This window comes from Oryzias melastigma, linkage group LG24 (assembly GCF_002922805.2).
Source record: "Oryzias melastigma strain HK-1 linkage group LG24, ASM292280v2, whole genome shotgun sequence".
Lineage (NCBI taxonomy): Eukaryota > Metazoa > Chordata > Actinopteri > Beloniformes > Adrianichthyidae > Oryzias > Oryzias melastigma.
Genome location: NC_050535.1, coordinates 9,024,054 through 9,039,819, shown reverse-complemented (window position 1 = coordinate 9,039,819; position 15,766 = coordinate 9,024,054). Strand labels below are relative to the sequence as shown.

Here is a 15,766-nt window from a genome sequence, read left to right as displayed (position 1 = left end):
TTGTTCTAGAGTTTTCAATTATCCTGTTCGGCCCGCGACCTAAGGTGTGTTTTGGATTTTGGCCCCTTGTGCGACTGAGTTTGACACCCCTGAGGTAAACGAAAGAATTCTTCATCGGTGACATTCAGCGGGAGTTAACGCCGGTATTCCCTGGTGGTGTTTTTAGCAGGGGGAGGAGTCGGCCCTGTCACATTCAACTGCCTGGTTGTGCTGAATGGCCCAACACCACAGCTGGCTCAGAATGACCAGAGGGTGGAGGCTTGTGCCTCACTGTGGTGCTCCTGTCAGTTCATGCCTCCCCTCCTTTTATATCTTTTTTTTTTTTTTATCTGGCTCTTTTTTATCCCTGTAGGTCTCAGTGGAGGACATGAAGAAGGGCAGCGATAACATCTCTAATGGTAAAAGCTGTTTCTGGTAGGAAAAGATGTGCATCAGCTTTGATCAAACTCAAAATAACATGAAAGCTTCTTTATGAATTTTGTTTATTTTGTCGTGGATGGGATTTTCCTCAGCTTCTTTTGGTCCTTCATCATTTAGCCACATCTGAAAAAAGAAGCTGTAGGACTGAAATGACGCCCGCCATCTCCCTGCATCCGTTTAGTTGCTTAGTAACACCTGCAGTTTAAGCTAAGGCCACCATTGCTCAGCAGCAGAGACACTGGCCATCGCCGCCTCAGCTTACTGATCAGACTGTGCTTGGGGGCAGACTGTTTTATGTGTCTATGTACTTTTTTTTCTAAGGGGGGGGAGTGCACTGCATGCACTCAGATAGTGGGAGTCTGTGAGTGGGAGTATGATGTGCGTGTGCACTTACACTCTGCCATTATGTAGGAGTCAGGCCAGTTCCACTTTCTGGATTGAAGATAATGATTTGAGTCTAGGATAACTTGCTATGACTCACTAGCATTTTGTTACTTTCATGAATTTAAAATAAAGATTTCACTTTTTTCTGTTTATATGGTGGCTTTAAAAAAAAAAAAAACAGACATACTGCCGCCGATTATTTTAGACGTTCATTAACTTGGATCCTTCAGGAAGAATAAATAGGACTGTGATACGTGACGATCTATTTCTTAGATGGATGGCATTAAGACATGTGATGTGACTCATCGGATGATAAAAAATCTGTCTATTTCAGATGATTCAACCATGGCAGAGAAAGAACCGGCAACGGAAGAAGCGTCCGCTGATGTTCAGTCCCCTCTGAGCAGGACATGGGTGGACCTCCATGACTTTGTGAAGGGTTTTAAGTGAGTTATACAAATTCACTTACCGCATTTTCTAGAGTATAAATCACAGTTTTTTTCATAGTTTGGCCAGGGGTGCGACTTATACTCAGGAGCGACTTATTTCTGTGTTTTTTTTATATTAATAGGCTCGTATATTTGTTATTTTCCCAGTAAACACTGTTTGTTTCCCCTAACAACCACTAGAGGGTGCTGCATTTGAGTATTTTTGTTACTGACAGTAGCAGAAGAAGAGTCGTCTGATTGTTTTCCTCTTAAACGTTGCTATTTTTCTTATATAGATTAAAATTAGTATTTTTTTTTTTCATTTTAGCTACGCTTGGCAGATTTGTTATGACACGTCAGACTTTTCTCCCAAAAGTGCGACTTTTATATGTTTTTTTTTCTTCTTGATTAGACATTTTTTGCTCTTGCGACTTATACTCTGGAAAATACGGTAAATGTACAAATTTAAATAAATAATAGACGTCAAAAATCCCCATCAGATAAACAATTGATGCAAATTTTTCTTTCCTTTCTTTCCAGGTATCTCTTGGTTTTCCATAAACCACATTTTTATCCTCATTCTTTCCAGCAGTCGAGTTTTAAGGTTTGAGTTTCTAGTTGCTGCCTCCAGCTCCTGATTTCTTCACTTTTGTAGCTTCCTTTGTGATTTTCTAGTCGTTTTTTTCCACAATAAAGGTTATAATAATTATAATATTTCAACTGCAGTAACTTAGCTTTTCATCTTTCGTCTTTAGAGCACTGTTCTATCCGAGATAACGGGAGGCACCTCCTCTGGATCATCCACACGTTGCTCCACTCCTGCATGCCTAACCCTAGAAAGCCCTGAAGTAAAATCGCACCCTCACCATTGATCCTGAAAGCGTTTTCATTTCTTGGCCCCTTTCACACTTTTTGGTTTCACTTGGCTTATTTGTTGCTCTTACTTTACAAAATGTAGATTTCTGGTCCTTTAAAAGCCACCTGACATGCTTCTTTGGCTTATTTAAATCTTTAATTCCAGCTCTTAAAGTTCTCACTAACCTCCTGTCTACATCAGTTTATCATTCCCTTCTGCTTCTTCTGGTAACTTTTTTTTCTTTTTGCATTTACTCTCGAAGTGATATCTTTCAACTATGCAAATATGTTTCTTCACACAGAGTCCAACGATAAGACGTGAGCACTACCTTTGCATCGATAGCCTCCATCCATCTCAAACGCTTATCAGCTTCTCTGCTCTTCTCTCCTGGGGAGAGGACTCCGAGAAAAGTACGATTTTTTTTTTTCAAATGTAAGGATTTCTGTGGTACACGTATTAAAGTCAAGGCCCGGGGGCCGGATCCGGCCCTCTGGGTTATTATATCCGGCCCTCCAGATAATTTTATTTTATCGTTATTAATGGTCCGATGTTATCTTGCACTTATTTCTAACTTGTATAATTTTGACAAAATATATTTTTATGGAGAGTAAAATACTGAAAGGTATTTAAGGTTTAAGTTGATTTAATCTGGAATAATATTCCTGCCTTTTTATTATTCATAATTATGTTAAAAGTTAGTGTTTTAAAGGTTTAAAAATTAGCATTCTGCTAGCTTTTTGGACTATTTTGGCACTTACTAAGAGTTTTTGGACTGAACTAATATTTCAATTACATGCTAGCTGTTTTGGCTAATTAAGACTTTTTTCCGTTTTTGGCTATTTTGGATTTGATCTAATATTTCAGCTACATGCTAGCTGTTTTAGCTAATTTAGGGGTTTTGTTTTTAGACCATTTTGGAGTTTAGCTCATATTCAGCTACATACTAGACGTTTTGGCTAAGCTAAATTATTTTTTTTTAATTTTTAGGCTAATTTGGCATTTGGCTAATATTTTAGCTGATTATCAGCTCATTTTCAGCTATCAACTTCAGCGTTTTCAGCTATCAACTAGGCATTTTTTGCTATCAATTTTAGCATCTTCACCAACCAAATTCAGCTTACAGCCTCTAGTTCATAATTATGCTAAAAATTTTTAGAGTGTTAAAAATGTAGTTTTAATGTGTTCAATAAATGTTTCTCCTGTTCGGCCCACGACCTAAGCTGTGTTTTGGATTTCGGCCCCCTGTGTGATTGAGTTTGACACCCCCGTTGTAGGAGCTTCATTGTGCATCTTATCAGCGTGATGGAAACGCAAACATTGACTGCAGGTCTATTGGCGTGTTTGTGATGTGATCCTCACCGTTTCCCTCCTCTTTACATCACAGAACAGGAAGCGTCTGGAGGAAGCGAGCCCGCAGTGCTCACCATCCTTCCATATTTATGGACCAGCATCCAAGCTCAGATGCCAGTTTTCATCATCAAGACGACCTGCTCAAAGGCAGCGGTGCTGGACTTACCCAAAGGGTAGGACACTGGGGATTCAGGACTTGTACAGTATTGATCAACATTAGAAGCTTGGATTAAACATCATTGTGGCGAACTGCTTTCATTAAATTGTTTTTATGATTATGTTAATAGAAATACATTTAAGACAGGGCTAATTGAAGGCTATACTATTCCAGAAATTCTTTAAATGTGAGTAATTTGATAATCTATTCTGGGATTTTATAAAGAAAACGTGTTAGACTGCGACTTTCACAGCTGTCCAGATCCAGTTAAGTCAATCAAAGCATTAGAAGGAATATCTTCACGGCTTTGTGGAAGCAGCAAGACACGTTTGTCCCAGTCTCCTTTAATGGGTGTGATGTGGCCTAGAAGCAGAGGGCCTAGTTTCTGGCGTGAGGTACAAGTGTGCAGTAGTGCAATTACCACCGAGCCTCAAAAGCACGCACGGCACTCGACCTGCAATGCTCCATGGGTACTCGCTTCCCACGTGTCATTATCTAATGCTTTTTTTCTGAAAACTCATTTACGTTCGTGTTCTTTAAATATGGCTCATACTCCACTGTCAGGATTCTGTTCACTTTCTTCTTTTTTTAAAATCATTTTCCATTTGGAATACTTTTCCTTCCTTACTCTTGCCCCCATTTATCTCCTTGTTGCGTGCTTCTGCAGCCCCAGCAAGCTGCGCTCATCCATCTAGTTAGGCTCTTATGGCTGAATTATGTAAAGGTAATGGGGCTAAGGAAGCAGGACTCCACTAACTCATGGCTGAGCAGTCCCTGTGAACTCCACTTCACACTTGGTAGACAGACAATAGAAACCTCTGACAGTTTAACTCTTTGTAACCCGAACAGGGTCCTACAAAACAACTTAGATAGAAGTAAAAACACAAAATCGACAAATAAAACCAAACAAAAACCTACAGAAATCAATTTATTAATAAGACTGGGTTGATAAAATCGATTAATCGATTTAAGCTTAATAGATCAATAATCAATTCATAAGAAAATATTAATTGATTTAGCACATAAAGCTAAAGTCCGCTAGCTTGACGCTAACGTTTAATGGAATTTCCCATAGGACAGCTAATGCTAACGCTCGGTTGACCTAAACATACATTGATGACCAAATGAACATCTTTATAAATGAATTATCCAAACTCTTTTAAAGACATCATGACGTCCTCGAGGAGAACAATCAGATTCTCAGCCATGTTTGTTTTGAACGGCACTTCTTCTTCTGCATTTCTGTCAGACCTACAGAGCCCTCTAGTGGTTGTTAGTGGAAAAATAACGTATATATGAGCCTATTGCAGATAAGTCGCTTCTGAGTATAAGTCGTACCCCTGGTCTATCTATAAAAAAAAAAACTGCGACTTAAAGTCCGGAAAATACGGTATAACATACTGACTTCATCCTGTGGATAAAAATCTTAGATTTTTATTTAATAACTACATTTTTTTAGTGTCCAAGGTTTTATTTCTTCAGTTTTTGGTTTTATTGATTTCCAAAGTATTCATAAGTTTTTACCTATGAATTAAAATTGAACCAACTTTTGTTTTTCTCTTTGCTTTTATGCGTTTTCCTTTTCCTTCAGACGACATTTGATGGTTGTCCACGTTCGTGCACCACTGGGATACCACGTCCTCCTGTGCAGCAAGACACCATTCAGCTTTGGAGATGAAGAAACCGTCATGGCAGAGTTCACAAAGGTCACTAAACTCTAAGACAAACAATAGTAGTTCTAAAGGACCTTGTTTGATATTTTGATTGTAACTTTTCTTTTTCTTTTAAAAACATGTTTCCCTCTCTGGGATTTCACACGTTCTGTTGTTTACATTGACAGTGTTTCTCTCCTAACAGGAAAGTGCTTGTTTCACCGAGCAGGCCCTTGCAATTTATGGAGCTTTGTCAAGAGTAGCAGCTTCGCTTGGTGACGAACAGAAACTGCCAGCCCTCAAAGAAACCCTGAAAATGGCTCACTGCCCCATTAACTTCAGCACCACTTTGGAGGAACAGCAACACCATGAGGTAGCACGCTCCGGAAAACCTGCCAGACGCCGTTCTGAGTGGATTTGTTGAAATGAATGACAAAGACACACATGACCTTTTTCTTGCTTTGCTGAGTTACTTTAAAAATGTCCCAGTTTTGCACCAATTGAACTAAAACACAGCAGGTTCACATTTAAGAAACACAAAACTGTCTTTTAATTAAGCTTATTTATTCAATTTCTGGGGTTTGTAATATTGCTAAAATAATACAATTTTGTTTAATTCTTTAAATTTACTTCAAAATTGGTTATTTACCTGCAAGCCATTATGTTAAAGTTAATAAAAAACTATATATCATCATTAAAATACAAATGATTCTTCAAAATATTTGCAAATTTGTAGTATATCCTTCAGATGAGTTCTTTTTTTATTTTGTACTAATGATTTATTTTTAGGTTTTGACAGTCCATGTGTGTGTGTGTTCCTGACCAGGTGTTTGGTTTAGCTGTTTACCACATGCTGCGTGAGGCTCTGAGCAGAGAGCTGACTCCAGACGAGCGGTTTGCTGTTCAGGTTCTCACAGAAGCTCCTGAGACATTTCCCCCAACATGTACGTCCAACCAGCATGACTATAAATGTTTTAGTTTTGTTGTTAAATTGCCTCCAAATTGAATCATTTCAATAGAATGTGTAGAATGTGTGTAAAAGAGGGGATAAATGACAGTTACATTTATAATACCACATACTTAATGTCTAAGATTAAAATGTTTTTGGGGTTTTTTTGTTATCAGTAAAAGATGACAAGCAAACCAACAGTGATGTCCAGAGTGCACGAGAAGAAATCCTGGATGCAGAAGTCTTAAATCCTTCAGAAGCAGGTAAACATTCATCAAAACACTCAGTGAAGATAATATGCTATGTAGGAGGTAGTGATAAGAATATAAATAATTTAAAATTCAAGAAATTTTCTTTTTTCAGAAACTTTTATTTGTTTAAAAACCTCCCAAAATGCTCGTGTCTTACTCCATCTCCCCTGTATGTACTGTATGCATTGGTATGTATAGGCATGTATTGACCCCTGGAGCAGAAGCACAAGTAGGTATTGATAGAAGTGTCGCTCTGACTAATGCACGCTGACAGATGAAGAATGTTCACGGACAAAATAGGAATGTAGAGGAAACTCGCTCGCCAGCACGCGACATTCCCGCTTCTGGGATCTGAACAGAGCAGCCAAACATACAACACCGAGACATTACATTACGTATAGCAGCCACTTTCTTTCTAATCGATTTGAAATCAAAGCAATCATGTTTACAATCAAGGGGGATTGTGGGAACATTGTCCTGCCCAAGGACACAATAACCGCTTTAGTTTGTTTTTCTTAATAAAGAATAATTATTTTATTGATGTGCAGATTAATAAATGGATAACAAAATAAAGGTGAAGATGAATTTAGCTGAGTCATAGGTCATTCTACTCGTGTTTTAAGTAAAAAGTTACTCAAAATAAAAAAAAATATGCATATTGTGATATAATGTGGGGTTTTTTTTGTGTTTTTTTTTTTAGTTATTCAAAGGCTGAAAATTGTGCCTCAGAGTTTAATTTTTCCCTGATTATTCAGGTGTTTTCTGTCAATGACTGTTGCCCAAGGCGTCTTCAGCCCAAAATGTGACGCTACTGCTCTCCAGAGTACGGAAAACCTCATTAATGCAGAGGTTTCATGGAACAGCTGTGTATTCCAGTGTTGGAGGCACTTTTTAAAGGTTGAACATGTGGCTTGAGCGTTCTTAACACCCAGACGATCTCATCATGTCATAATACATCTGCCGATGTGCTGCTGGCGGTTATGTGTGGTTAGGGCAGGGGTGTCAAACTCAATCACACAAGGGGCCAAAATCCAAAACACACCTCAGGTCACGGGCCGAACAGGATAAACATTTATTGAACACTCTAAAACGACATTTTTAAAACTTTAAAACTGTAACTTTTTTGCATAATTATGAACAAGATATATAGCATTACCTGCAATAATGCTAGTGAGAATGCTGTAAGCTGAATTTAGCAGCTGAAGATACTAGTGCTGATAGCTGAAGATGCTGAAATTGATAGCTAAAATGCTAAAGCTGACAACTGAAATCACTAAAGCTAATAGCTGAAAATGCTGATAGCCAGCTAAAATATTAGCTAAATACCAAATTAGCTTAGGTTAGGTTAAATAGGTTAGTCAAAATAGCTAGCACGTTGCCGAAGAAATAGCTGAACTTCAAAATAGCTTAAAAAAATGGAAAAAAAGCCTAAATTAGCCAAAACAGCTCGCATGTAGCTCAAATATTTGCTAAACTCCTAAGTGGATAAAAAAAAACTGAAAAAAGCCCTCATTTGCCAAAGTAGCTAGCATGTAGCTGCAATATTAACTAAACCTCAAAATAGCCTAAAAAATCTTAGTAAATGTCAAAATAGCTAGCAGAATACAAATTCTTAAAACTCTAAAACCGCAATTCTTTAACATAAAAATGAATTAGATATATAGCATTACCTGCAATAGTGCTAGTATAAATGCTGTAAGCTGAATTTGGCAGCTGAAGATGCTGAAATTGATGGCTAAAAGCACTGAAGCTAATAGATGAAAACGCTGATAGCCAGCTAAAATATTAGCTAAATGCCAAATCAGCCTAAAAAAAAAAAAAAAACTTAGGTTACTCAAAACAGCTAGCATGTAGCCCAAAAATAGCTGAACTTCAAAATAGCCTAAAAAACATAAGAAAAGCCTAAATTAGCCAAAACTATTGCATGTAGCTCAAACATTTGCTAAACTCCAAAATGGAGACAGAAAATGAAAAAAGCATAAATTAGCCAAAACAGCTAGCACGTAGCTGCGATACTAACTAAACCTCAAAATAGCCTAAAAAATCTTAGTAAATGTCAAAACTGTCCAAAAAGCTAGCAGAATGTCAATTTTTAAAACTGTAAAACCGTAACTTTTCAACATAATTATAAATAATAAAAAGGCTGTAATATTATTCCAGATTTGTATTTGTTAATTTACTTTAAAAATGGCATATCTGAGCCTAAAATAAGCTACTCTTTCCTCACTTTTCTTGCTTTTGTGTCCCTTCCCCCTCTCTTACCGTGTGTATTCTCCGTTTGTCCAAACGATATGAAGCCATTTCTCCCCCGCCTGCCTCGGCACTTGATAACGTTCCATTTTAAACGTTTGTGGGAACACAGCCGAAGGAGAAAACACAGGACCTCTGTGCCAGATGTGAAAAATAATACTTTTTTTTCGTCTCCTCAGAGCATTTCTCTATAGAACACACTCAGTGAGACACACTCATCAGGACAATGTGCATTATTATTAATCAAAGATCCTCCTCTGTCAGAGTGGCTCCCCTTTTTGGTGAGATAAGCCTGAAAGGAAAAATCAAAGTGGTAGTAATTTCCTGTCACCTCTCACCGAACGAGGCAAAAAAGCAATTTGCTGTTTCTTTTGTTTAATATCAACCGTTTGACATTTTATCTTCAAAGTTGGCCTTTTTTCTTGCATTTATATTCCACAGGAATGAAGGAGAACTCGCATGCCGCTGAGATCCTCTTGGACATTTGGCCAAAAGCGGAAGCAGACGCAGAAAAACATGCAGTTACGCTGTTAAGGTAAAAGATCGAATCGTTTTGTTTCATTAAAAAGAAACCATTCAGGTTTGATATGTAGGAATGTCAGAGCGTTCCTGCAGTTCTATGCCAAACACCGTGTGTGTTGCACAGCAAGCGTTTAGCCTCTTTGCTGCACTGCACGCACAAAATCTGCTTCCTCTCCTGGTTGTGGCAGCCTGTGGGGTCCATGCAGCAAGTATGTTCTGCATTGTGTTCCATCTTTTCCCAGTGTTACCATCTGCTGTTTATACTCTTCTCCTTCCAAAAGGCTAGCAGCGTCTGCCGAATGACCTGCCGCCTGAGGAAGTGTGTGTGCTGCAGCACTGTACCCACACACCCACTGAGCCTGTGTGTGTGTGTAGGATAGCAGGAAGTGTCGAGCCTCAAAAACCTTTGAGCATGTGTTTATCTTATCTCATTAAACAATGGAAAGAGCAAAAAATATCATTTATTTTTAGTCGTATTGAGGAATTTAACTAATCTAAATTAAATAAATGCTAATTAAGTAATACTTACTTTAAAACATGTTTTTTTATTTTCTTTTTGTTCTTTTTCCCCTATTTGTCTCAGTAGTCTTACACTGCTGGGTTTTGTTATTTTAGTTTGGACCTTGGTAGTCTTAGTTTGCAGGCTTTGTTTATTTGTTTTCTTTAGGTAGTTTTGGTTAAGCAGACATGGTTGGGTCAGCAGTCTCCATGACTTATTTTATGTTTAGCCAAAGAGCCACCATGAAGATATAAAAGAGCCACATGTGGATCTGGAGCCGCAGGTTGCAGACCTCTGGTTTAGTTACTGGAATTTATTAGACATGAATATTTATATTTATCCTTTGATATTCTCTGCTTTTTGAGAACAGATATATGTTTGAAAATTCTGAGAAGACAGCCCAGCTTTACCCTTTTCTTCACAATGAACCGCCCAGAATCGCCTTTACGGATTACTCTGTTCCTCTGCGAGAGACGGCTGACTCCTGGGAGATGGTCTTTAGGTCAGGATCGTCACTGAATTCTTATGAAAAAAAAGAAGAATTCTCCTTTAGGAGATTATCTTCTCTGAGACGGACAGTTTATAATATCCTTGTTTTGTTCTCCGTCCCTGAATCTACAGAGAGGTCTTCATGGTTCCACAGAAGATGCTGCTGGCAGCAAAAGTCTTCTCTACTGTTAGAAATGTACTGCATGTGATAAACAATGATACAGGAGAGGAGGTAGAAATGCTCTTCACAAAAGTCCCACCTCGGGTCTTTCAACCTAATAAGGTCTGTTGATTTAAAACTATTTCAATAGAAAATTTTGCCTTATCAGCTGTGATATTTTTAGTTTTTTTTATTATGGATCAATTCCCACAAAAAAAACTTGAGAAAAACTTATTTTGAAATGAGATCTTACGCCTTTGTCTTTCGTTTCAGAGTGGTTACACTTTTGTAGCAGAAGTCTGGAAACCCGAATCACTTCCTGCTGATGCCAAATGGAAGATGGTTTTGATGAGCACAGAGGAGCCACTTCCAAAAATGTCCCGGGAAACTCCACTCTCTGCATTCTCAGTGAAGAAATTCCAGGATTATTACACCCCAAACAACACAAATGTCATGTGTCGGTGTGTAAAGTTATGCTTTTAATTTGAAATGCGTTAATTAGGGCTGGGTTAATAAAACTGATTAATCGATTAGAACCGATTTAAGCTTAACAGATCAGAAATCAATTCATAAAAATATAAATTGATTTAGCACATAAGCTAAAGTCAGCTAGTTTGATGCTAACGTTTAATGGGATTTCCCATAGGGTGGCTAATGCTAACGCTCGGTCAAACTAAACATACATTGCTGACTAAATGTCTTTAAACTCAGAGGTATAAATTTTCCAAACTTTGTTAAGGTAATATTTTTGAAGTTACCATTTGTGGTTTAAAATATCATTTTTTCCTTATACTTTCTTCTTCTTCTGGAATAAGGTGTAATGCCACAGCACAATTGCCACCTAGTGGCCAAACTGAAACGCCCTCCAGGAGAAGTTATCAGATTAATATAAACATATTCAAAGCATATAGTAGATTATTAATGTACTTCTAAACAAACGTGTAAACTCACAATTAAATTGAGTCTAAGAATCGAATCATTTCTGGAAGTTATAATCGATACCCAGCCCTGTCATTCATTACAGTTTTAAAGATAATTGGATTTTCCTCTGATACTAACAGCACATATTCGTTTTCTAAGTTATCTCGTTCAACTCAGAGCAGAAACCATGGCAACAGTTCAGTTTCAGACGTCCAAGTCAGATGTGGTGATCCACCTGTCCATCCTGGACCAAGATAAGGAATTGGTTGCGAACACTGGGACGGGACATGTGATGATCCCACTCTTCCACTTCCTGCTTCAAGGAGGTCAGCTGGAAAAATGTGTTTTTAGTTTGATGTGTTTTTGACTATCTTCTAAGAAGAAAGTTAGTTTAAAAAAGGGTTCATGAAGAAGCATTGAAGGTTTTTTAAGTTTCTTTTTAGGGGTGGGATTATGTATGTCCACGTCCAGGTGGATGCTTAAGAACTGTTTCTGTTTCAGACTCCAGTTGTGCAGATGAGACGAACCCGCAGCAGAGACTTGGGACGGACAGCACAGCTGGAGCAGCAGACTCTGGCCAGCCTCCCCAACAGACTCCGGTATCGCTGACAACCGTCTGAAACACTTAACTGATCTCACTTGCCCACACGTCTCACTTACTCTCTCCGTCTTTCTCACCCACTTGTTTTCTTCCTACCCTTTCACACACATGGATACACACATTTACAATCACCCACACACATTCAAGCCGATAACGTGACAAAGTAAAGAGATCTGGAGAGGAGGTTTAGTTGTTATGATCTGAGTTATCACTGACAGTCAGGGGCAGTGATGTGTATTCGTCTTAGTGTCTGCAGACTCAACCATGAATCAAAAATCAGGTTATAACGGAAATCAGAAAAGGTCCGTAAGTCTTCTGTTAATTAAACTCAGACCAGAAAAACATCTTAAAGACCCACTCTGATGAAAATCATGTTTTTGGGGCTTTTAACATCTTTAGGCATTTTTCTGATGTTTCTTTATTTAAATAGTTGTGAATAAGGAATAGATGAAAAAGGATAATTTTTGTGACGTAGAAAATACACTTGGAGGCCCACAAGCGCCTTGCTCCAAGCTCTCAGCAGTGGGGAGGGGAAAGGGGGCGGGGTTGTCCTACTGCCACTTTGCAATCCGACAAAACGACACATAGTTGTTGTTGTTTTTTTAATTACTTAGGCCAACTCAGTGGCCTTTTGGTGGAGTGTCCGCCCTGAAACTCAAATCCAGACCGAGCCTTAAGGGGTTGGATTGGGGGGGGTTAAACCATCAAATGGTTCCTGAGTGCGACTGTGTCTGCAGCTCACCGCTCCCCCATGGGATGGGTCAAATGCAGAGAACAAATTTCACACATCTAGGTGTGTGACAACTGATGGTACTCAACTGTATAAGGTTAGGAATAGGAAAGTTGGAGGCTGACTCCGCCCACAACCGAAATTTGAAAATGCAGTCAGAGGGGCGGGGCTTGGGGGCTGGACTGTTATCATTACTGGAGCTGTAGATCATGATGTGGGAGTTCTGAAACTTACAGTTTGACCAATCAGCTGTTATGCCTCTTTTCAACCTGTAGGGGGCAGCACACAGGTGGTTTTTGACTATATTTTCAAGAATTAAATAAGTTTATTTTAATTTATCAAAAATTTGGCAATGACCAACAGAGAGCACTTTTAAAAACCCAATTTATAGAGATAAAAAAGTTGATTTAGGGTTTGGTTGCCGTTTAAAAATCACATTATCACATTGAAAAGACTATACTTGACATCCTTTTGAAATACATCAAAAGATGATCAGAGTCGGTCTTTAATGATGATTTTTAAAACAAATAGATGTTTCTTTTTGGTTCAACTTTTAGAAAATAGTATTTACCTGAAAAGGGAAAAAAAGTCTTTATAGGGATTGAGACAGATTAACATGTATTTATGCTTAAACAATTTTAGATCAATTTTTTCAAAAATATTGATTCTAAAATGTGAATCTTATTACTAAGGAGGGAGCAAAAAACGATGAACATGAAGGAAAATGAAGCTTCACATGACTAACGCTCTATTTTTTGTTTTTGTGTGTGTTCCTGCCAGCTGGGGTCTTACCTTGATTTGGTTTCAGAATTGTGTCTTTTCTGTTGTGTGGGAGTTATCACCCATGATATCATCTTGGCTGAACAGGCCCTCTGCCTCCTCTCTGCCTTTGTGCTTCAGTCAAGGAGGGCAAAGAGCTGCAAAAGCAAAATGGGATGTTCTTTCCGGCTCCGAAACGGCTCAAAAAGAAAAATATTTTGGTTTTGTGGTAACTGCTTTTTGTATGCTGTGTGTTTTTGATGCAAAGACTTATCTGTGTGTTGACAGGAACACAAGTACGTGGTGCAGGCTCTAGTGCTCTATGGAAGCTGGCCTTTGGATGAATCTGAGTTGGCTTTTGCCAATATGCTTAAAGACAAGGAGAAGAATGAGATGAGAGGTCAGTTTCCCATTTTTAGTCGCCCACAGGACAGCTATGAAAGTAAATCGCAGTGACATAAATCTTTATTTGAACGTCTAACCCTCAATATGGACACTACATGACTCAGATATCCCTAAATACATGTATTCCCCTAATTCCCATGAATCCTTTTCACTATTCAGAACCATTTAATCTCCACGTTATGAAAAGGTTTTTGTAATTCTTTAGCACGATTTATATTTTGTGGCGAGTTTGAGATGGGCTGAAGAAGAAGAAGAAGAAGTCGCTTTATTCTCCTCTTTTTGATAGCCAGAGGAATATGATCACAAGCCAAACCAGTGCAGCTGCTTTCACAGATCAGGCCTCGCTTTCTTTTGCCCACTGGTCATTGGCTGTGGCTCTAATCCTGTCCTCTGCCACCAGCTCTGCATCCACGCCTTAATCATCCCACACAAACTGGATCAATTGAAAGATCAGGGATGAAGTGTTGCACGGCTTTTGTGACTGAATGGGATGATAATCCAGTCGAATTTCACTGAATTCTTTCATATTTTACATAGTACTTAAGTATACATTACGTGTTAAAGTCAAGGCCCGGGGGCCGGATCTGGCCCTCTGGGTAATTATATCTGGCCCTCCGGATCGTTTTATTTTGTTGTTATTAATGACCCGATGTTATCTTGCACTTATTTCTAACTTGTATAATTTTGACAAAATATATTTTTATGGAGAGTAAAATATTGAAATTTATTTAAGATTAAAGTTGATTCATTCTGGAATAATATTCTTGCCTTTATATGTTTCATAATTATGTTAAAAATTTACGATTTTAAATTTTTAAAAATTGGCATTCTGCTAGCTTTTTGGACTATGTTGGCATTTACCAAGATTTTCTAGGCTATTTTAAAGTTTAGCTAATATTTCAGCTACATGCTAGCTGTTTTGGCTAACCTATGTTTTTTAGCCTAATTTGGCATTTAGCTAATATTTTATTTGGCTATCAACTTCAGCATATTAAGCTAGCTAATATTTAAGCTACACGCTAGTTGTTTTGGCTAATTTAAGATTTTCCTTCTAAGTTTTTTTTAGGCTATTTTGGAGTTAGGCTGATATTTATATGCTAGGTGTTTTGGCTAATTTTTGCTTTTTTTGTTTTTTTGACTATTTTGAAGTTTTGCTATTTTTTCAGCTACATGCTGGCTGCTTTGGCTAATTTAGGGTTTTGTTTTTTTTCTTTTTTTGGCTGTTTTGAAGTTTAGCTATTTTTTAGCTACATGGTAGCTGTTTTGGCTAATTTCGGCTTTTTTAGGCTATTTTGGAGTTTACTCAATATTTCAGCTACATGCTAGCCGTTATGGCTAATTTAGTTTTTTTATTTTTGTTTTTCGTCCATTTTGGAGTTTAGCTAATATTTCAGCTACATGCTAGCTGTTTTGGCTAACCAATGCTTTTTTAAGGCTAATTTGGTATTTAGCTAATATTTTATTTGGCTATCAACTTCAGCATATTAAGCTAGCTAATATTTAAGCTACACGCTAGTTGTTTAGGATAATTTAAGAGTTTCCTTCTAAGTTTTTTTCGGCTGTTTTGGGTTAGGCTGATATTTATATGCTAGGTGTTTTGGCTAATTTTTGCTTTTTTTTTGTTTTTTTGGCTATTTTGAAGTTTTGCTATTTTTTCAGCTACATGGTAGCTGTTTTGGCAAATTTAGCATTTTTTCAGTTTTTTTTTTAGCTAATATTCAGTAGCGTTTACATTTGCATTATCCCAGGAAAGCTATCTATCTAGTACATAATTATGTTAAAGTTACAGTTTTAAGATTTTAAAAATGTAGTTTTATTGTGTTCAATAAATGTTTATCCTGTTCGGCCTGCGACCTTTTGGATTTTGTTCCCCTCTGCGATTGACTTTGACATCCTGATATAGATGGCTACATATATGTTCAGAACGACTTTGTCACCTCCTTTTGTTGGTCTCTGTGTCTATATGAGGGCCAGTCTCCACAC

The 15,766-nt window shown here is 37.9% G+C and overlaps 1 protein-coding gene across 2 annotated transcripts in view; it reads left to right on the top strand.

Moving 5' to 3' along the window:
• adgb (androglobin) overlaps nt 1–15,766 on the top strand; it is a gene marked incomplete in the record, with an annotated part of 40,286 nt that overhangs the window by 17,634 nt on the left and 6,886 nt on the right. For both annotated transcript variants that reach the window (XM_024291320.2, XM_036210457.1), the window contains 17 exon segments: nt 353–398; nt 1,139–1,250; nt 1,773–1,836; nt 1,988–2,080; nt 2,390–2,498; nt 3,473–3,611; nt 5,187–5,301; nt 5,453–5,620; nt 6,074–6,191; nt 6,373–6,459; nt 9,139–9,232; nt 10,089–10,220; nt 10,340–10,490; nt 10,641–10,828; nt 11,448–11,614; nt 11,790–11,887; nt 13,667–13,778. In XM_024291320.2, coding sequence (XP_024147088.1) covers nt 353–398; nt 1,139–1,250; nt 1,773–1,836; nt 1,988–2,080; nt 2,390–2,498; nt 3,473–3,611; nt 5,187–5,301; nt 5,453–5,620; nt 6,074–6,191; nt 6,373–6,459; nt 9,139–9,232; nt 10,089–10,220; nt 10,340–10,490; nt 10,641–10,828; nt 11,448–11,614; nt 11,790–11,887; nt 13,667–13,778 — 1,993 coding nt within the window.